Raw genomic sequence first — 23,029 nt, forward strand, 5'->3', positions numbered from 1 at the left:
AACAATTAACAGCTGACACCACAGTGAATGAGGAAAAAGGCCAACACAGATATAGGAAATGCCACATTTCAGGCATCACATATAGACTGTTAATATATTGTTTGTGTGTGCTTTGATCAATTTAGATGATACAAGTGAATCATATAAACTATAATCTTATTTCATTCCTGAGTTAAAGTAATTGGGGTTTTTTTGTCTTGTGGGATGACAAAATGACAAGAGACCATTTAAATGGATACTCCATTTCATTCTGTGGATCTATTAACATTGGCTTGTTTCCTAACAACCAACAGACATACACTAATGCCTGTTCTCATGAGAAGATTTTTGAAGGTTTCCAAATAGCTGTTTTACCAAAGTTGATCATATTTATCATTTATAGACCCTTCTCTTCTTCATTTCCTCTCATTTGCTCACTCTTCCTCCCTTAGCAAAGCAGAAAAAGGATCCTGCCATAGCAGAGCTGGATGTGTATGCTTGAAGGTTGTGCAGCTTTAGTGCACTCAGGCGTAGTTGTTCTAATAATAACACCACAAAGGCCTAGCAAGAAAGATTTCTGCTCTATTTATTTGATAGATCCAGGGGTTCCCCCTCCAACTCCGTCTGCTTCTCTAGACACTTGCCTCCCCCTTTCCCAGTTCCTTCTGTTCCTCAACTTTCTATTATTTCTTCCTGTATTATAGCTGCAATTAGCTGTGAGGGGAAGAAAAAAAGATAATTTCTTATGTTTCCTCATTCAAAGCAAAAACATGATTTGGTGTAAGGTGTGAAAAAGTGTACAGCCTTGAGGGAATTTGAGCAGAGAGAGAGGAAGGTGCCTACGTGTTCCGGGACAGAGCCCAGAGCTGTCAGTCCTGAATTCCTGCATGAGCAATGCTGAACCGGCAGCTGCCAAATCTGTATTAAAATTCAGATTCCAAAAGACAAAAACAAAAATTAAAAAGGATCAGACCAGTGAATAAGTTTATTCCAGAGCCTAATTACTCTTCTGAGAGGCTGTAATGACCCAAGCCCTTTGCAGCAGGCTGAGGTGCTGAGGGCTGTGCACTCAGTGAAACTTCACCTCTTTTCCCCACCCTGCCGCAGGAGTGCAGGATGCTCTCAAAGGTTGCTGTGACCAGCAGCACCATTCCAGGCTCTGCTTGGGAAAAGCCCTTCTCCAGCATTAAGGTAGTTGACCTGTCATTTTAGTATATGCCATTTTTCCAAGTTACTTCATGTAAAAATTGTGACTTTTTTTCTTGTGTGATTCAATGTCATAAGAAAGCTGGATGTTCACTCAACTTTGCATAAATAGGCATAGCCAGCAAGAGCAGCAGCAGAATTCAACGTGATCAAACTCTCCCTCAACTGCTGCCCAGGTCAGCAGTGAGTTACTGCCTGCTGCGTTTGTGTGCAAAACATTGCAAGAAAATTAATTCTGAGAAAGACTAGATTATCTCAAAGACTAGGCAGTCTGGCAGCACATCCAACTACATCATGCAATTTAGTGCATAAATGTTTCATTGAGGCAAGTGCTGAGTCTGATGTGAATTTTATTTATAGTCCTGCATGTCTCAGTTGTATGCTTCCCCCAAGTACTCATGTCTCCATTGGAACACCCAGGAGGTTTAAGCCTACAACACTGGTAAAAATCTACAGTCGCTTCTCCGCTGCACATGTCCCATATCCATCAGCAAGCTCAGTACTTTCAAAGTAGCCCTGTCTGCAGCTGCTGCTTCACAGTGATGGCACAGAGGGTGCTGGGGCTTACCCAGCGGGGACACTGGAGCCTGGAGCTCCTTGTAGGTGGGATAATCACTCTGTTTTCAACAGTTGTGCTTGCTCCCAGACATTTCCCTATTTGCCAGTGGCAAACCCCACCAACTGGAACGGCAGGTAGCTGTTTGGATGAGCTACTTTGTTGTCTCATCTTTATTAACGATTGAAAAATGCCCATCCAAAGAGAGTGCATTGGCAAGGCTACTGTTCCTTGCAAATAAGGCTACTGACTCTTCAGCTCTTCCATCACCCAGCTGAGCAATGGCAACCTCACCATAACTTCAGCAACTATACCTACAAGTATGGGTATGCACACAATTTCTTTCATACCTCTAGATCAAAAATGTCAAGTGACTGGAGCTAGAAATTCAGACATACTTTGGTTCCTTTAGAAACCCTGGACACAATGGCAGGGAAGGATGCAATGCTCTTTCCCTGTCAAACCAGAGCCAGAGCAACATCTGACAGTGATGGGTTTATCTTCTAAAGCCCTTTTGCCAGGGGAAACACATCAAATGATGGGAATATGACAGTTACTCTGGTCCCTCAGCACTTCAGAGGCTGCTGAGGACCCTGACTGTGCTTCTCCATCCTCCTCTTCCCCAGGAAGCTGTCTGCAGTCCAGCTTTCTTAGGAGATGTGAGAAATAACGGAGGTCTTCAAAGAGTGTTCTAATCGTGCTTCTCACATAAGACAAGGGATGCTCAACTCAGTGAAGGAGAGCTGCATGCCAAAGCTCCTGTTGCCTTGCTGCTCTAGTTCATCCTTAGGATTTTTTTGGGTCTGGATGGGATGCCCCCATCCTTGGTCACATCTTTTGTTCCTGCTTTCCTGGTGTATTCTGATGTTTGTGAGGGTACTGTTCAGCGCAGACAATTGCCTTTCAGTCTTCACAAAACCAACTGCCACAGGGCCATGGGTGACTCATGACCCATTTTGGGTGATTTTCTCCTTGGCTACTTCTCTCTGGGACCCAACACTGGAAAACATGGTTTGTGATGGCTTTGTGCATCATTATTTCTTATTATTGCCATTATCAGGGTAGAAATCCAAATTATTTCTGAGGAGTGTTTGCCCTGTACAACCTAAGTCCAGGATGGATGTGAGGGGAAATATCCAGTGGCACAGGCCCCACCCAAGACATGGTTTGGGCAACCGGTCTGAACCTGAAGCCCAGATCACCAGGTCTGCCCTGCCACTGGCACTTGCACATGCAAATCAAAGCCAGCGCAACTGCGTCTACGCAGGCTGCAGCTGCCCTCCAGACAAACGGGAGGGGAGACATGACAAAACAAGTCAAGTCTTTAGCTACATGTGGGCAACATCATGAGTACTATTATTACTCTGTTCTGTGCTTATGGACAGACAATTCAGCAAATTTTTTCAAACTCAAGAAAAAATGCAGAAACTTCACCGACAGCAGAATCTGCTGAGAAAGACCACAGTCTTTTATGCTCTTTATACTGTTTTATCTCTTGCCAATACAGTGAAACTTCTCATGTTTCAATCACAGTTTCTTAGCACATCCCTGTGACATTTTTCTGCCTCACATTATGCTACACATGGAAATAACAGCTATTCAGGAGAAAAATGGACAAGTGGACAAAACTCCATTCATATTTGGCATTCAAATAGCAGGAGAGATTAAAATACTGGAAAGCATATCATTTGGATGTCATTTCTATGAGCAGATCCTTGAATTTTGAATTTATCTGATATTTGGTTGACTGGCACAACAGACATAATTCAAGAAGGCTGGGAAGTGTGTGGTTCTTATACAGGTAAGAAGATTAGGCTGTTAAGCAATATGCACTTATGTGAAGAGTACCACATGCTAATCTCATTCTTGGCTTTGCTGCTTTCAATCACTGCTGGTGGTGTTTGAACATATTTTAAACTGCTTTTCCTAACTCTGTCAAATAAGTTACAGCGACCAGAATGGAACTTGGTATTTCAAAGTAGTTCAAAGCTGTCACTGCAGGATAGACAATAGCCTCTTAGAAATACAGAGTATTTTATATGTTCAATCCTTCATTCCTGTGAAGTTTCTCTAGCCAGCAATTTTTTTTCTCCTTTTATTCTTATTCTCTGGTCTATGTTTTACATGGCTTCCAAGAGTGCCCTGCAGGGCAATGATAAAAAAGGCAGAAACATGGGAGTCCTGCCTGGCAAGCTTAATGGTGCCATTAGGCCAACTATTCTGCAGGAATATTAATTTCATATTCAATTCAGATTGCTACCATGCACCATGAGAAAACAAAATCTAACTACCCAGTAAAATAGTGAATGCCTAAACAGTGTTAAAGAAAATCCCAAACCCAAACTATTTCAAGGTTACTGGACCTAACGGTAAGGATGGACTATTCTAGTCGGGATGATTTGACATGCACACAGGTCTCTGTGTACACATACACACACTCCAGAGCATGTAACTGAAATCAGTGTCCCAAGAGAGCCCTTTCAATCCTACATGCTTAATTACTTGAAAGCACTTCTTTTACTTTGACACACTTTCAGTGCTTGTCAACACAATTTCTTCCCATGTTGACCCTTCACATTACTTCCACTCTCGATATGCAGCAAGATAGTCTCTTATCTGCAGCAGTGCAGTGTGTGGTCTTGATAAAACACTTTGTTAGCATGCTTTTAGACATCCCTTCCAATTCTCTCTCACTGCTCTAGTATTTTTCTCCTGTATTGACTCAGCCCAACAAATCACCGCTAAGCTTGCCCGAGTCACTCCAGCAGGTCACCATAATGCTCTCCCTTTTATCACAAAGAAGCGTGCCTTTCACTGTGATGTTGCTCTCAGATCACTCACCTTGATTTCACATGCCAGCACTCAAGAACAAAACTTTACAAGATTCATTTACTATTCTACCTGCCTTGGTTAATGCTCACCTTCAGGATCTTGTGAAAAACATAGCTTCATATTGCTGAGCCCATAGACATTTTTGTGATAGGTTAAATATTTTTTGGCAGCAGTTTTAGGGTGTCTTGCCTATTCTCCTACTCAAAACATTCAATTCCCCTGCCTATTTCCATCTGAACATTCGCACCTAAAGTGGTCGTTTTCAAGTAACAGCCTTTTGAGTCTGTGCTGAGGATCCTCATTTCAAGAAGAGCAGAGACTTGCACATTGCAACACCTATTTCCACATCAGCATCCACAATACCAACCACCTCTCCACATTTGTGAACACAGGGACCATCTCTAAAACATCATGAGCTTTGAAAAAGCACACTGAAGATGACACTCAACACAGAATACGCTGTGCTTGCCATATTTGAAGATAAGATTCAGATGACTTATTCCAACTACAGCAAATATATTTCTGTTTTCCTTGAAAACTTCAAAAACTACAACCTTTCATCTAAGCTGTTAAGAGTCAGTCTCCATCAATCTGTGTACCTTCTCCATTTGGCTCTCAGAAGCACCATTTAGCATCAATGATGTCAGTTTACACAGAAAATGAATGAGCAGGGCCCTTCCTTGCTTTGACTGACACTGTATGTAGGCTGAGAAACCAAACCCTCAAAAGTCAGAAACAACAAGCCATGTGTTAAGAGTAGAGATGGTGGCTCATATTTCACACTTCCTCCTCCCCATCAGTCTTTTTTAGTGAGCTTGGCTAGATGCCTTGGATGCCACTTAACTGCAAGTCAAGGTAAGTAGCAAGATTGTTCCAATTATATTTAGTAAATACTATGGTACTATTACGACATATGTCCCTTCAAATCACTCACAGCCATGAAGGAGGAGACAGAAAGTCAATCATCTCAGAGGGACCAAAGGCAACCCTTTTTTTCTTCCTTGGGAAACATATTCTTGCTGTTCTGGCAGCTCCATTAGTCTTTTCTGCAGAGGGATTGAGATCTGTTTCTATCTCAGGTCTCTCTATCCCTAGTCTCTTGAGGTCATGCCTATCCTGGGAAACTTCCTCTCCATCATAGTAAGACAGTGTGTTTCTTGAGGCAGGCTGCAAAAATCACACATGCTACTCTATGAGGTTTCTCCAGAGCCACCTTGATGGTGGCCCAGAGCTGGCTGGGCGTAGGGTTACACAGCGGACGAGTTGCAGTTACACATACAACTAGTTCACTGTGTAGTTCCTCTGGGTTCTTTCAGTACAACTCTTCTCCCATCTCAGTGAATACTCAAGTTTTCCATCACTAGCCCTCTCAGATATTCGGTTTGGCTCTGGCCTCCCCAGTGGTTTACTTGAAGCCCAGGGTTGCAAAGCACCCAGCTCACGAATCATAGCACCATAGACTGGTTTGGGTTGGAAGTGACCTTAAAGATCACCTAGTTCCAACTTGCCTCCATGGGCAGGAGCATCTTCCACTAGACCAGGTTGCTCTGGGCCAGCAGAAAGGTCCTATTTCAACACACTCTAGCAGTGTTCTTTTCCAGTCCCACTTCTGGCAAGACACTTGTGTAAAACAGAGCAAACTGGGCTGTAGGAGGCACACTGGGAATATGCCTATCTGAATTGCTGTTTCATATACTGAACATAGCCCTTTTTGTTTAGTAAGGGGAAGGAGAGCTGCTTGAAAATAAAGATTTCAACCCCTTTCCCTTCTATACTTTCTCAAAGGAATGAAGAAACCTGCTTAGGATTTAGGAAACCTTTAGAATTCTTGTTAGTCTCTCCACTCTCCCCGTGCTGCCAGGGATATGTCCCAGCACTACTCACTGCCAGGGCTTCATCTCCTACCCAGGGATTGCAGCCTCTCCCCTCCAGGCTTCTTGGCCTTGAAATTAACCCTTCATCCATAAAGCATGGACATGTTGCAATAGATGGAATGGACTGTATTACTTACATTGCTTTGTATACATATGTATACAAAGCCACCAAGATACACTGGATTAATTTTTAAAGGAACCCATCCAGATAACATTTGGAAACTCTGTCAGTGATACCATATACTTAGGCTGCAAGATGAATAACTGTCAAGATAAATTATTTTCTCACTCTTGTTATTATTTGAATACCATGTTCTCAGCTTACTTACCTTAGGCACTAACATTTTTTCTGCAGACTTGCACTGTTTTTTTCTACTGTTTTTCAAGTCCTTGCTTACCTAAAATGGTAAGCAAGCCTCAAATGGTAAATGCTAGTTTGCAGATTTAACCAGGAGGTGAGCACTGTTGGCTGTATCCCCCTGCATGTCCCTGCAGAGGGTGCAAACCTGTAACCATGCCAGCTAGGGAGCCCCTACAGCTCATGCTGACCCACTAATTCCGACTTTGAATTGAGACACCATGGCCAATGGCTACTAGTGCATAAAACATTTAAGCTAAAATAAATTTTAAAACATTTACTTCTTTTAAAATGTCATAGGGTGTTAATAAAGACCATAACATTGGCTATCCTTTATTTTTATGGCTATTATGGCTTTATGAGCCCAAACCATATCCTATTGTTTGTACTCACATTTATCCTATTTAGCCACACATTGATGCACAGAACCTAACTGAGCTCCGATGGGGTTTCTGAAAAGCCACAACTGCTGAAGGGCTACAGCATTTGTCAGATGCTGCAGGGGTGTGGACCACTCTCTGGTGAGAGTTGTCATCCAGAATAAAGCTGCAAAGAGCTAATTCTTGCACATTTGTAACTCATCTGTCTTTCTGCATGCATCAGACTGAGTACAAGGCAGTTTTCAACACGTTTGCTTTAGCACAGCAAATACACAGAGTGGCAAACAATTGCCCACTTAATGTACATATAAAGTGAATACCTTTTAAGTCTGGGCAGACATTTTATTATGACCATGTATGAAGTACTGCTACACATACCAGAAGTCATAGTGAAAGGGCTACATTTCACTGCATCCAGTTAAAGCCAGAGCAAACTATCAAATACCACTTTGGAATGACTGCACTGCCTGCAACACTGGGCAGGAAGCCTTCAAACTCTTGACTTTAAGTAGTGGTGAAAGTGAAATAGAACTAAACCTCAGGAAATAAACTGCATTTAAAAATCCACAGGAAAAGAAATTAAAATAGGAAATACTTTCAGGGAAAAAAAAGGAAAGTAACAAAGGACACTAGAGAGAAGGGCATTGGAAAAAGGGAGAATTGTCATTAGAATTATCATGCAGAAAATATAAGTTAAAAATGGGGCCATTGAGTAGCAAACAGTGTTTGACCTTAATGTATCGTGTATTCTGTGGAATGGTGAATCAGGGCAGACAGCACTCCTGGGACATTTGGATTTATTCAGGAGGAGCAAAATTGACAATATTTCCAAGCATAAAGAAGCAGACAACGGGAAATAATCACAAAAGCAACTTTCCCCAGGGGAGATTTGTCTCCCTGGAGAATTTCTGTAGCTAACAGATAGGCTCCTTGCTGATTTTGAGTACAAATGAGCCTCAGAGAGCTCTGAAGACTCCTCTAGCAGCACCTGTCCCTCTCTGTTCACTGTGGAAGGACCTCAAGAAGACAGACTGTGAGGAGCTTGCATGCCCTGTCACCACTAGGCATCAGGAAGGGAGATGTCACCTTTACAGGGGAGCAGGGCTGCCTACTTGGAAATAAATGTGAGTCCACAAAGCTACAAATGGGTTCCTGCAGTTAGCTGTTGAATGTATTTAATGACAAAGTAAAAAAAGTTGGGTCACAGACAGGCAAGCTACCAAGGCACAAGGTTAGTTTTATCTTAAAAGGTGAAGCATCACCTGATAAACCAAAGAAAATATATTCATTTTGATGAAGAGAGGGATAAAAACACTTATAAATGTGACACAATAAGCTGGACCAGGTGTAAAATTTTGTTATCCTTGCTCTGTTCTTTCTGAGTCATGTCCCTGCCTGACTTCTCTAGACCCTCTAGCTATGCCAGAACATCAGGTCTGTTCCTAATTACCTCTCTCCCACTTCACTGCCTTCTCTCCTCCTCTCTTCTTTCTGTATGGATTTTCCAAGTGGCATTGAAAAAAAGGAGGTGCTGGAAGAGGTGCCAGACTGCTCTAGAGGCTGAGATGCTATACATGCTGAACAGTGAAAGGCAGACAACACCCACGGATATAGCACAGCCCTGATCTGGCAGGATGTTGGCTGTGGCGTGAGGAGGTGGCAATCAGTCTTCACATCTTATCAACTCCTGTAGCATCTGCCAGCACAGGCGGAGGGGGAGCCACCCAGCCAACTTTTTTTTATAGTATGGATATTGTTCATAAAGTCAGAGACATTTTATATACAAATACAGAGCAGTTCCCAGCCATCTGCTTGTTTCTATATCGCATCTAAAGTATCATAAGGGTGTTGCAGGGAATATGAAAACAAGGTCTTACCTCTGCTGCTGAGACTAAGATTTAAAGAAAACAAAAAGAAAAAACCCAAGAAAATATAGGAATTGGTATGCAGTGAAAAAGCAAAGAACTGACACAGCATTTTCAAATGCTGGTTGCCTGGGCTGCTGTTCTTTGGAGATGGAGTTTGGCCTGGTAGGTGGATATGCTGGCACATCCCCGCTCTGGCCCAGGGCAAGTTACCTCCTGGCCTTCAACAGTCATCTCTTGCCCTGCCAGGGACCTCCTGCCTTTTCTGTGTTCTTTCCACTTGTGTGTCTTAAGGGCAGAAATCACCCTTTTATGCTAAGCATTTGCACATACATTAATAGGCCCTGCATTTCATGTGCTAGTCCAATAATACTTCATTAGTCGGTTTGTTTAGTGTTATACTCTCACAGATAAAAGGAGCCTTGCTTATTCCCTTCTAGGGCTTGCTCTAAACTTTTGCAGATGAGCTGTGGTTTGTATTCCTGGGGCTGCAGTTTTGGACACACAGCAGCACAGACCCCTGCAGCACAACCAACCTTTGCTATTTACAAGCAGCTCCAAAGCACTGCACTCAATAAATAATGGGTGGTTCATTACTCAAATTAACCCCCCATCGTCAGTATAGATAAAAGAGCCAGCATAGAAAAAAGAGCCAGCCTGGTGCCCTCATTGATTCCCACCAGCATCCAGACCCAAGCGGCACAGGAAGACACATGAATTCACCAATCATCTGTGTTATGGGTTTAGCCAAGTGGGCCTAAACTTAAGTTTTAAAGTTCAGCTAGGCCTAGGATTGTCAGCTGATTTAAGCTGGGCTGAGCTAGCTAACAGCTGACTTCTTCCAGCCAATAATATTGTATTCCATACCATACTACATCATCTCAAAGGGTGTACAATCCAGTGTGTGGGAGTGGCTTGGTTAGTTCCATCGTGGCTGCACTAAGAGGAGGACATCTGGCAGCTCCTCTACTATGCTAAGCCCTGCTCCTGTTGCCTGTGCTTGCATTTTGTTTGCATTCAGGGAAGTAGAGATATTTTGTTGTTATACTTTCTTGCTGAGTGTCTTTTGGAGTGCTTATGAATTTAGAGTAATGGGCTTTGTATTAATTGGGGAGTGGGAAGTTATTCCTTGTTATATATGCATAACTTGTGTAAGTGTGTGTTATATTGTAGTTCTCTCTTAGTTTTCTCTTCTCTGTATAAATACATGTAGTTAGTTTCAGCATAAACCTGCTTTGAGTTTTTTTTTCTTTTCCCTCTCCCTCTTCTTTTTCCCTTGGCTGGTTGAGGGGAGGAGGAACCCTTTTCACTCTGTCCTGGACAGTTGGCGTTTTGCCAGCTCAACCCAGGACAATCTGCCAGACTCATTGCCACTCAAGGTTTTTAACTACTGCATTTAAATACAGATAATTCTGATAAATCAAGATTGTTTCACTGACTTGCCAGTTCAATATATCATCTTCATGTTCATTCACATTAGTAAGAACTGATTTCCTGTGGGATACATTTTCTTGCAGTGAGCGAGGGTGAGGTCTGTCTGGCAAAGTTTTGTTGCACAGTTATTTCTGAAGTTTGGAAGTTACTTAACATACTTTGATTGTATCCAAAAAATGGGATTCTGTGCAACAGAACAGAAGGGAAAGTACGTAAAAAGGGCAAGCACCACTTAGCTAAGAAAATGGCATTAGGCAAAGCTTCATTTGAATGCTTTTCATTTGGGTTATCCTTTTTCCTGTTAACACCCTGATTCCTTTTGTCATTGCAATATTTGCACAATAGCAAATTTTTACAAATAGTGCAATGCTTCTTTGCTCTACAAGGACCAGAGCAACCTCTGCACAATGAATACAATTCTCCCTACCTTTGGCAAATTGTTACGCGTACTTCTAGGATGGAAAAGCCACAACAAAAATTCAGCCCATCAAAAGAAAATATCTAAACTTTTAAGATTCTCAGACTCATAAAACAACTTGCTTTCCAGACGCTTCTGCAGGACAGAGGAATAATTTTCAAGGCTTTAAGAAATTCCGGTCCTATCACTACTGAAGTTACACCACATCCATAATAAGTTATGACTAAGGGAAATATTTGCTAAAGGGATGGCTAGAAGATACTCATCTTCCTTCCCCTTTGATGTTCTTTTGTGGACACTCAGTGAGTGTATGATTATGTTGCTCCAGAAGTACTGCAGCCAGAACAAACCAAAATAATCAAAGTGCCACATATCACTCACAGAAATAAGCCTTGAAAAATGGCTGTAGGCAGAAAATACTTTCTCACCCCATTCATGAACTACTGAGAGATATGTACACAAAGCTGAGCTTATTCACATAATCCCCATGGTAATTTCTGTATTCAGAAACTCTTTATTTTGAAGGCAAAATGAAACAAACTTGTTGCCTAGAACAGAAAGCACAACTTTCCAACAGCACTGCCACTACCTAGTTTGTGAGGATTCATTCATCCCAGAAGGAGAAAAATATCTCTTCCTCCAACTAACTCCACAATCAGCCCAGACCCCCCCTGAGGTGAACCACCATAAAACTACAGCTCTAAACTTTCCAGAAGTGCCTTTCAGCTGCCATCATCCCCAGCCATGTTGATGTGGGCACAGCTCATCAGGTAATTAATTCTCCTTTAATATCATGAAACCAGGAAGACTTGTGGCTAGCTGTCCATCAAGTACATATCTCAGCAGCACCTAACATTTCTAGCCAGGTGCCTATGTAACATAACACTGGGTTTAAGATTACAGCTGATGATGACCAGGGTTCACAGAATCACACAGAATCACAGAATATGTGGAGTTGGAAGAGGCCTACAAGGGTCATTCAGTCCATCTCCCGGCCCTACACAGGACCATGCCCTGGAGTCATGTCATGTGCCCAAGAATGTTGTCCAAATGCTTCTTGAACTCTGTCAGGCTTGGTGGCATGACCACTTCTCTGGGGTGGCTGTTCCAGTGCCCAACCACCCTCTGGATGAAGAACCTTTCTCTAAACCTTTTCTCCAAACCTCCCCTGACACAACTTCTGGCCATTCCCTCGGGTCCTGTCACTGGTCACCACAGAGAAGAGCTCAGGGCCTGCCCCTCCTTTCTCCTCACAAGGAAGTTGTAACTGCAATGAGGTGTCCCCTCAGTCTCCTCTTCTCCATGCTGAACAGACCAAGTGACCTCAGCCACTCCTCATATGATTTCCCCTCAAGACCCTTCACTGTCTTCATTGGTCTCCTTTGGATGCTCTCCAATAGCTTAATATCCTTCTTATATTGTGGTACCCAAAACTGCACAGTGCATTCAAGGTGAGGCCGTCTCAGTGCAGAGCAGAAAGGGACAATCCTCTCCCTCAACTGGCTGGCTGCCTTTGCCTGATGCACCCAGGACATGGTTGGCTCTCCTGGCTGCCAGGGCACTGCTGACTCAGATTCAACTTGCCATCTACCAGGACCCCCAGGTCCCTTTCCAGGATACTGCTTTCCAGCATCTCATTGCCTAGTCTGTACGTACAGCTGGGGTTGCCCTATCCCAGGTGTAGAATCCGGCACTTCCCCTTGTTGAACTTCATACAGTTGGTGATTGCCCAGTCTTCTGATTTGTTGAGGTATCTCTGCAGGGCCTCCCTGCCTTCAAGGGAGTCAACAGCTCCTTTGAGTTGTGTCATCTGCAAACTTGCTTAGTTTCCCCTCTAGTCCTGTGTCTGAGTCATTTATGAAGGTGTTGAAGAGTACAGGGCCTGTGGAACCCCACTAGTGACAGGTTGCCAGTCTGATGTCACCCCATTCACTGCTATGTTCTGTGGTAGACTGTGAGCCAATTGCACACCCACCACATGATGTGTTCATCCAGCTGTGTGCTGGACATTTTGTCCAGAAGGATCCTGTGATAGACAGTATTGAAAGCTTTACTGAAATCCAAAAAGATTACACCAGCTGGCTTCCTTTCATCAACTACATGGGTTGCCTTGTCATAAAAGGAAATCAGCTTTGTTAAGCAGGACTTCCCTCTCATGAAACTGTGCTGGCTGTGACCGATGACTGTATTTCATACTAGCAATCTTCCACTTGGACTAGGTGATCATGGTAGGTCCCTTCCAACTGAAAATACAATATTGTATTGTATTGTATTGTATTGTATTGTATTGTATTCTATTCTATTCTATTCTATTCTATTCTATTCTATTCTATTCTATTCTAACTCTGTTCTGCTCTAGCCTACCCTATTCTAACCTGTTCTTTTTACCAACAGGACACAGAATAGCCACATTTCATTCTTCTAATTTTATACCTAAGCTTCAAATTCATAATATCTCCCAGTCTGACAACTCACTGCATGTAGGAACTCTCTAGATAGTGTTAGGAGGTCATAAGCTGATACAAGGCAGTGTATTGTGCACATGAGGTAATCAACCTCTGAAAGTAATTCAGGGTCTAGCTAACTATGGCTGTGTTATCTGGAGTCATTTCCTGCTTTCAAACTGTGAAGGTTCTTCAGGTTTTAATGCAATAGAATGACCTCTGCCTTTCCACAATACATTATTCTGGTAAAGTGGCTGCAACCATGCTGACAGAACTGCATTTTAGCAGTCAGTCTTGTCCTTGCATCCCCATATTCTTCAAAAAGATACATTATATTGGTAAGTGGCAGTAATGGCTTTGGCTGCACAGTTTTACTGGTCAAAGATCACACTCTTCTCAGAGCTTTGTGCCATACCTTTGCACAAGCAGAAATGAGTAGTGAAGAAAATGAGCTTCAGTACATTCATTCAGACTTGTTATGGGGAACACAACCTTTTAGATTTAGACTACATGAAAGGAATTTTAAAATGAGGGCCACTACAGTTTTTACTTTTAGCTTCGTCAGGTGCAATTTCCCCACCTTGAGCTTCCCCACTTGACCTGCTGAGTAAATCCTTTTTCACAGAAAGTAGAAATTTCCACCCAGCAAAGCTGACACCCTTTTCATGGGGTCACCAGTTTCCTCTCAGGTATTTGCTGGACTCCTCCAACAGTGAAAGAGTGAAAAATTATGAAAGGCAGGTTAGGATGCAAGACAGAATAGTCCTGGACTGCTCTAAAGAACCAGCACTGAGCCTTCAATACATACCAGAACTGGGCATTCCAGGGCACATTTCCAAGATGAAATGTGGACAGCATCCTTTTCCCAAGGCACTGCCACACCTAGGCTGGAGACACCGATCCAACAAGTGAGCCTCTGCCCTAGCAAATCTTGAAGCTCACAGCAAACCACAAGATTTGGACTGGACTATAATCTTGCAGTTTTGGAGTTGTCTGAGATCAGCATCACATGTCCACACACATTACAGGAGGAGTTGCTGTTTGTGCACACTGTTTGTGCAAGCTAAATTTGAGGAGTCTACCATTTAAACACTGCACACCTTGTATTTAAAAGGCTATTCAAGGTATTACAGTCATTTTTCTTACAATACAGCTGCAGCATTCCCACTGAACTCTGGCTTCCCAAAATGCTCATTAACACAGGCTTCCTGAATCACATCTGCTTTTCCTGCCATTCAAACTGTGCTAGTGCAAGTCAAGTCCCTTTCTTACAGATCATGAAAGAACATCTTGAGAATAAAATATAGTCACTAAAAAGCTGGGTGGAATTCAGTTCAGCAGAGAAGTAAACCCATTTGTTTTAATGAAACTGTCGTCCTACCAAACCTTTTTTTTTTTAGTTGTTATATGACACACTCACTGTTTCACAGTTAATTGAAAAAGCCATAAAGTCATGTAATTGTTCTGATCTGTAGTAAAAATACAACTATGTGCTACAATTAAGATCCTAAACTATTGATGAACAGGGTATAATAATTATTGCAGGCTTGGCTCAACATTTGGAGTTAGATATTGAAAATAAAAAGGTTTTGGTAGGGTGATGCTGACAGGGAGTCTGGGACAAATTAAGTGCAAAGGGAAATTGATCCTTCCTTTACTAGCTTCCCTTACCATGCCCATATTTGAAGCAGTTAATTTGGAGCAGAGCTGTAGTAAGGTGATAACAGAAACCACACACTGGCCTTGCTGCTGGCCAGTCACACAGCAGAAAAACCCTGGGAGACAGACATGGGATATCAGCTGGGCCAGGGCATGGCTCAGGGCTGCCAGGTGTCAGTAGCACAGTAGGCAAACCCCTCTGAGGTCTGCAAGTGCTACCACAGCACAGACAGTGAATAATACCTTGTCAGCAGGCCACATTATTGAATAGCAATAACTTTCCATAATAACTAATTAATGTCACATACAGACCAGACACTTAAAAGAGAAAAAGTGCTATAGCTCTTCCTTCATCAAATTGCAGTGCTGAGGTCGAATTTTACACATCTGCTGGAGTGGCACAAGAGCCAGGACCTTTCCTTTGGCAGCTGGGGGTTCAGTCAAGCTGTTTGTCACCTCCCCCAGCTCTATGGTGCCATTACTTCTGTGACCATCCTGTCTGAACAGCAAGCTCTGGTTTATCTGGATATCCCATACGCGTCCTTGAGATGTCAGCCAGCTCTTGCTTCCCAGTGGGGACCCAGCTCTCCAAAAGGAGGCTCCCAGTAGCACTCAGCTTGGGCAGGACTCACACCTCCCAGGAAAGGGCTCACTCCTCCCACAAAGGCTCCTCGGCTTGCTCAAGAATCCAGGAAACCCCAGGAAAAGTTTATTTTGGCAGGCTCAATAATGTGGGCATGGTCAGCACTCTATCACCCCAATTTTCTTGTGTACCAACAGGTGGACATATCTGTGTCACTCCATGTTGAGCATGTCGCCTTTTCATTCATAAAAGGCAGCCTGTATCTTTAATCACTTTGCCAGATAATAGCAAAGAAACAAGCACTTGATTGTCTGTGTTATCAGACACTATTGGAAAAGTCTAGATAAGGATGCTGAACAACCTTGTCTTATTAGTATTCCACATGCAAACACTTCCCCATAATCCAGAGTCATCTGTATCCCAGCAACCCTTTAAATTTCATTCTCACTGAATTGCCAGATCTTTATCAAAATATAATTACAGTCTTAATTTGGATGATAAATTTTGATTGCTTGTGCTGTGCCAAAAAAAAAAATTGTCAGGTACACCAGAAATTAGGTACAACTGTGAGACATGAATCTGCATATTCTGACATTGGTGCATCACCTTTCCTCTTATCAGAAGTTTGACTCCGATAGCTAGAAGTGAGGTTACGTAGGAGTAAATAGGCAGGGATATGAAAAACCAGTCTTCTGATGCCATCAAATGAAATTTACACTGAAAACAGGGAGGAATTTGAAATCTGCAGTTACATATGAAGATTATCACTATTATGAAGATTATATACTATTATCATTATAAGGTGAATGATGTACAAGCACTGCTGTTCAAATCTGGAAGAAAACACTGTTTCCTTCCTGAAACATGAAGAGATTGTGTGGAACTCACCTTTTCTCCCACTGCCTTCCCCACCACCCCCTTGATAGCCGACAGTGTTTTACAGTTATATCCAGATCACATGGATGATTACAAAGATTTTTCCAAAACAAATAGCCTAAAATAAGTACCGCAGCGGAATATAACCACTGCCTGCTCTACCAAGAGAGCCTAAAGGAGAGGACATGCCCCCACAGAAAAGTCATGGAGGTTACCTAATTTCTGACTTAACAGATTACAGCAGTCCAAACCCACTTCAGTTTTACCCTGTTGAAATGCCAGGGGAAAAATATAATTACTCAGATGACAATGGCATAAATGCAATTAGACATTTGACCTTAGTGTTTCTTGGTCACATGCACAGAGCTGAACTCATTGCTAAATTTGGGAAGTTTTTCTTTTCCTCCTTTCCCACAAAAACACTGATACTGAGTTATTTGCACCTTCTCTGCATCCCTGATAAGGATTCTTTCCTAGGATAGATATGATCTCATCCCTTGAAAACCATTTCCTCACCTCCTGTGGAGGCTTTGGGCACCCAGCCTCGGTCCTCTTTGCTACCTACTTCTGTAACTTTGATTACCACTGCATGCACCATAAAATGCCTCTCTGACACACCTGTTAGCTTGAATTCCCACTCATGGAGTGTAGGTTGTCCTTCCTGAAAAGATCACCCAAGCTGAGAACAATGGAAACAGTAAGTAAATTCTACCCCATGAATGTACAGAAGTGTTATACTGTAGATTTAAAGTCAAACTGTCTCACAGTTATAGTAGGAAAAATGTGCTTCCTTGTGAGCAGTGGTCAACTACATCATTCAAGTTAACCCTGTTCCCTATTGCTCCACTGGCCTAGCCCTCCTCAAGAGACCACTCCAAACCAAATGCAGTTTTGTCCAGAGTGTAAACAAACAGTTGCTAACTAATGGTAAGACTCAAAACTCACTGAAGTCCATAAGGATACTGCAACTTTTACATTCACATCTGTGCACTGGTTCCCATTCCCTAACAATTGTGTCCATCACTGACACATCAGTAATGCTTTTGCTGACAGTAGCAGTAGAAAGTTTCACAGCTGAATAGGCTCAGGCCATTCTTGTCCCTTTGGTGGTAGGAGCTCAATGAGGCCAACTAACATTGCAGTAGAAAGGGAGGGCAGGAAGGAACCATGAAAGAATTGTCTGGTCTGTGAGTTTTCCAACTCTGAAACACAGGTAAAATTAACAGCAGATGAGTCATCCACCTCCCAACATGGAAGATGCTTCCTATAGTGAATTTTGACTGATGTATGACTGAACCTGTCCTAAAAATGCCAAAATGCAAACCCAAGTATAATTCCACTGCTCTAACTGGACTGTGTATTTTTAGTTCACTTCAATTTTATTATTCTTATTAGGCTTTTAAAAGCCTAGAAGAAGGGCATCCTATAAGCTCCATAGGAGCCTGTCCCAGTGCTTTATTCCTCTTTGCACTTGGAAAGGTCTTCCTAACCTTTCCTGCTGCAAAGTCAGCTGGCTCCTAAGGGGGAAGGCTGCAGAAGCGGGCATGTTGGCTGCAGTCACATGCAGCTCCCCTCCTCTTTGGGTATCAGACTCAATGTCTAGTGCTATAAATTTGCAACTTCTCACCTCAGATGAACTAAACCAAGACAAAAAAGCCAGAACTAGTGCCTTGCCCTAAAACCCAGAACTAATTTTCACTCCAGGCAGGGGCAGTGGGAATATCTGAGCCCCTAAAGGAAAAGGATGAATTGCTGCTTACTCCAGATGCACAGTTCTTTGCTCCCCTTTAAAAAAAAGTGTTAATTTCCTGCTGGTAAAGCGTGCCATGCTAAAATCGCAGGAAAACAGAGTTGCCTATCCACAGCAGCAGATTCAGCCTGACTCTAGAGAGATGGAGAGTTTCCATATGCAATGGTGACTAGTTCGGACAGCCTGTTAACCATTCCCTCCACCTGGCAGGCACACTGCTCCCACATAAGCACTATCAGTGAAGTTGAGCATACATCTGGATGAAAACCACACTGATAGGAACACGCCACTTTTAAAGCATGGCTTTTTTTTTTCCTCCAAGTTACACGTTCCAACACTAAGGCTAATGTTGAGAGGACTGGCAGAAGATGTTACCAGATTTACTCTTCCTCTGCACCATGGCATGTTGCAGGGGGAGGAGTTCAAAATGGCCCCTGTGATGGCTGCCAGCATCTTCACAATAGCTGGTAAAAGAGAGCCTTGTTTCTCCCAGATACTCTTCAGTAAGAGCTTCCTCAAGGGGAGCAATGGATTCCTTAAGCCTTCAGCAACAGAAGGAACTTCCTGAAGGAACATTTTATATTCAGAAAGTAGCACAATGTTCCCATTTCTATTCTCTTTCATTCCTGAGCCCAGATCTCCCATTTTTGAGCTCACAGTTATCATGACAGACTACAGCAGGTCTGTGGCTATCACATGCACACCCCAAATTCCTAGTAAGCAAAACTGCAGTCTGGCTTCCTCAGCAATCTTGAGTGTTTTCCTGGGTGAAAATACAAGCAAGTCTCAGCACCAGGAAATGGGAGCCCAGAGAGGAATGTTATGAGCCTTCGATTGCCAGTTGGACTCTCAGCATTATACCCTCTGCCAAGCAACCACAAACCCAAATTTTACCGGTGGTACCAGTAGCTGAATATTTGGAAATATAAACTGGGGATGATCTTCACTGCCCGCCATTTTGGCTGAGACACTTTACCCTTGATGGACTTGTCTTGACAACCTTATTTATCTAAAAATGGCTTAACTGCTTCTGCTGGTTCCAGGAACCAGAGACAGAATAGCCCTCTGTGGTGCCGACTGTCCACGGTGCAGTCTGGCAGCCCACTGATTTCTGTGGAAAACAGCAACAGGGCAAGTGCAGTGGAAGGAGCACCACGCAAATGGTTAATGCATGCCATGAAGAATTATACATACATATACTGTCTCATATAGCTAGAATCTCTTATTTTCCATTCAGCTCCACTAGAATTAAAATGCTAATAATAAAAACATGTCAACCAAAAGCATAGAAATTGTCACCAAAGCAAATTCATTTCTATCTACATAGTTGACCAGAAGTCTTTCTGCCTCTTACAAGCAACATTAATGCCATCCATTACAGCAACAAATGCCAGCCAAGTCCCTTTCCACCTGTGATTTTAAAAGTACATTTCCTGTGCAGAATGCTGTGTGCTTGGCAACCTCTGCATCTCCCCTCCTGACAAGTAACAGAAATGCTGCATGCTAAACTCTCTCCGGTAATGACATGGATTCCCACATTGAAGAAAAATTCTCAAACTACCCAGGAAAAACTTCAAATAACCTGCAAGGTATTTAACAAATCAGAGGCAATAGGAAAAGTCAAACCTTCAAAGCAGAGAGAAAAAGAGAGAGAAGGAGAGAGAGAGAGAAAAGAAATACCCTCTGCCTGACCCAAAATAACAGAACAGTTCTGCATAGGAAAGAAAATGAATTACCATTTTGGGTACCCTCAGTCATTTAGAGTCTCCAGTCAAGGCTGAGAGCCATTCTGAGACTGCAGGTTTTTCCTCTAACTTCAGTTCCTGTCTCTGTGAGGAACCAGTTAAAAATGACATCACTGCTCATACTACCCTCCTCCCCTTCCCCATTCACTTGCTAAAAAAGCTGAGGCTGCTCCTCTCCCCCTGCATTGGCTCCAGATTTGGTCCTCACTCCTCCTCAGCAAGTTCCCGGTCTGCAGTTGACTGTGCGGATCGGTGTCAGTGTGGGATGGAGGATGCATTTCTGTGTGTTCTTAGAGCATCCCCACTGGCACTCACTTCAGAAATAAAATAGCCTTTCCATTAAGAAATTCAGAAGAGGTCTAACCTCGTGATGTATAATGCATTACACAATCAGCTCCGTTTACAGCAGGCAGTCTTCTTTGAAGCAAGAGGGAGAGAGCGGCCCTCCAAGGGGTTCTGCGTTTCGCCTTATCTTCCTTAGAGGAGAGGACCCTCTCTGTGGTTTGCTGCATCCTCCTTGCATTAGGACTGCAATCTGTCTTTTTTTTTTTTCTAATTTCCCTCCCCCTGAGTGTGACGTCATCAGACACCAACTCCACTTTGGTAATAAAAAGGATCCCAAGCAGAGTTACCTGGGACGAGGTCATCTGGAGGACCCAGGTGATGCTGGCTCCTGAACAACTGTCGCTTCTTAGAAAATACTTTGCTCTTACACAGTGTCATCCGGATTTAATAACCCTGCGCTTGCTGCAGATCAGGAGACCCAGCTGCAGGGTGAGATCAATCTTGTTTCTATCTTCACAGGCTCCACCGGCATCACCAGCAAGCAGGTCCCTCTAGAGTGCTCCCGTGGTACACACTATTCACCTCACAACTCCGTTTGTTCCCCTCCTCTGACTGCTGGGAAGGATGCTGCAGCAAAAGCTCTCGGCCAGCATTCCAATCTGCTACAGAGCAGCCAGGCTGCGAGCACCCAGTGCACGCTTCCCAACACTCCTCCACTCTGCTCAGCCTTAAAAGCATCACTGAAGGGGCCCTTCTACAAACACCCCTGCCTGGCGGCTGCTGCAGGAGGCAGCAGCTCCCGGCCAGCCGCAGCGCAGGGCCCTCTGCGTTGCTAAGGGCACCGCCGCCTCATCTTCCCTTACCTGCATTTTCTCTCCTGGGATAGCGCGGTGGCTTGTGCCGAGCCTGCCCACCCCTGGGGCACCCAGTGGATACCGGGGTGGCTGGGGTGAGCCCCAGCACCGCCGCGGGGAAGAGGGACGGACGGCAGCTCCCGGGATCGGCAGCCTTCCTTGCTCACTCCCATGCTTGCAGCGGCAGCAGCAGCGGCGGCGGCAGCCACAGCACTGGCAGGAGAGAGCAGGCTGTGTGCACATGCATATGTATAACATATGCCTTCGTGTACCTGTTATACAGACACAGAGCTATATGATGATATAAACACAGACGTGCATTCTGGATCTCTTACCGCTACCAGCAATGCTGCAGACATCAAATACTGCAAAAGTGAAAGGACTGAAGGGATACAGAATTGAAAAGATGTGGCACTTAGGGACATAGTGCAGTGATGGACCAGGCACTGTTAGCTCAGTGATTGGATTGAATGATACTACAGGTCTTTTCCAACTTAAATGATTCTATGATCCTAAGATATGACTTCATTAGCAAACATGCTCACACTGGTTTGTGTGCTACCTGTCTATACAGCCTGCACACAAATGTAACCCTTGCCACAGTGTTGATTACAGGTATCTGACCCAGGGCTGTAAAAGCTTCACAAAACTTATACAAGCTCCTCTAAAGGGTGCAGAGACATGTCACACACGTGTCATGTAATGGTACTTCTTTGTAAGCTAGAAATATCTTACATGGAGGAGGACTGGAGAAGTTTTTCAGCAATGAAACCCACACCAGCCCTCTGAATTTAGAACATGCTGGTGCATCAGGTCCCAAAGAAAATCTATGGTAGAGACAGGGAGCCAGTGGGAAGTTGAGGAAAGTCAGTAAAACTCCTGCCTCAGGGTTTATTCATAACTCCGTCCCCCTTCTTTTTTCAGAAATGTGTTTTGCATATGGGCACATTCTTGTTAAACACCAGAGCCCTCCTAAATGAGCCAAGGCTAAAAACCTGACCTCTCCTGTCAGCTGGAACAGAACAATGTTACACCCTCATCAAAGACAGGATTTCCACTAGAGAGTCTCCCTCTCCATCTTCAAGCAAGTGGTCCTGAAGGTCCTCTTCTCCACACCCTTGCCAGACAGCACTCATCCTCTCTGGGCATGCAGCAGGCACAGGTCTCTGGCACAGGAAGGTGCAAGCTTGAGACTGAGGAGACATGACTGTGGTGGATAGGGCATCACTGAAACACTGAAACTCACAGAAGAGCGTGTCCTCTGCCATCACTCATTCATCAAAACTCAGTTTTCTAATGCTCTGGTAGGGATATCCCAGTCATTAGCAAAGGGGGATCCTACATACACGTAGCAGCATCAATAACATCTCTGGAGAAACATCGATTATGCATCATATAGTAGATCTAAAGACAAAAAGAGAAGCAAGTGTGCCAATTCACCAGTAAATCCCTGTATTTCACTTTCAAATGAAGTGTTTAACACAGCTTCCCAAGGAAAAAAGGCAAACCTGCTGCCACCTGTCCCCTGCATCCAATCACCATAATTTTTGAGTTTCCTGCCCAAATTTGCCAGAATAATTTGATTATGTTCTATATAATTAAGTGCCTACAAATGTAAGGTGGAAAAAAAATGAAAAACTAAATCAGTGCCACTCTCATTTAGGACAGATAGGTAAAATTTCCACTGGGAGCTTACTGGCTGACTGGCCCTGTGCTAATGGTCCCCTTGCCCTGGGAGAAGGGAAGAGTGTCCTCTGGCTTTTCCAAAAAGGCAGAAAGCGTTTCATAGAGTAAAGGACAAGTCTGCAAACCCACAAGAAATCCTTTTGGTTAATGTGATAATTTGTTTAGTGTTTCTGTTTTCTCTTCCTAAATCTGCTTCTTGCAGGTCAGCACTTTGGAGCCAAAATACCTAAGGATTTTATCCCCTG

General features: G+C 43.5%; 1 protein-coding gene across 3 annotated transcripts in view; it reads right to left on the bottom strand.

Annotated features, from left to right (window-relative positions):
- Positions 1–23,029, bottom strand: part of NHS (NHS actin remodeling regulator) — a 255,642-nt gene that overhangs the window by 31,074 nt on the left and 201,539 nt on the right. The window contains exon 1 of one of the 3 annotated variants that reach the window (XM_071556291.1): positions 19,951–20,023. The exons of the other annotated variants lie outside the window; for them this stretch is intronic. Within the exon in view, the coding sequence (XP_071412392.1) occupies positions 19,951–19,972 (22 nt within the window). The 5' untranslated portion in view covers positions 19,973–20,023. Of the gene's footprint in view, positions 1–19,950; positions 20,024–23,029 lie in introns of those variants that run through there. 3 annotated transcript variants of the gene reach the window in all.

Source organism: Pithys albifrons, chromosome 1 (assembly GCF_047495875.1).
Source record: "Pithys albifrons albifrons isolate INPA30051 chromosome 1, PitAlb_v1, whole genome shotgun sequence".
NCBI lineage: Eukaryota > Metazoa > Chordata > Aves > Passeriformes > Thamnophilidae > Pithys > Pithys albifrons.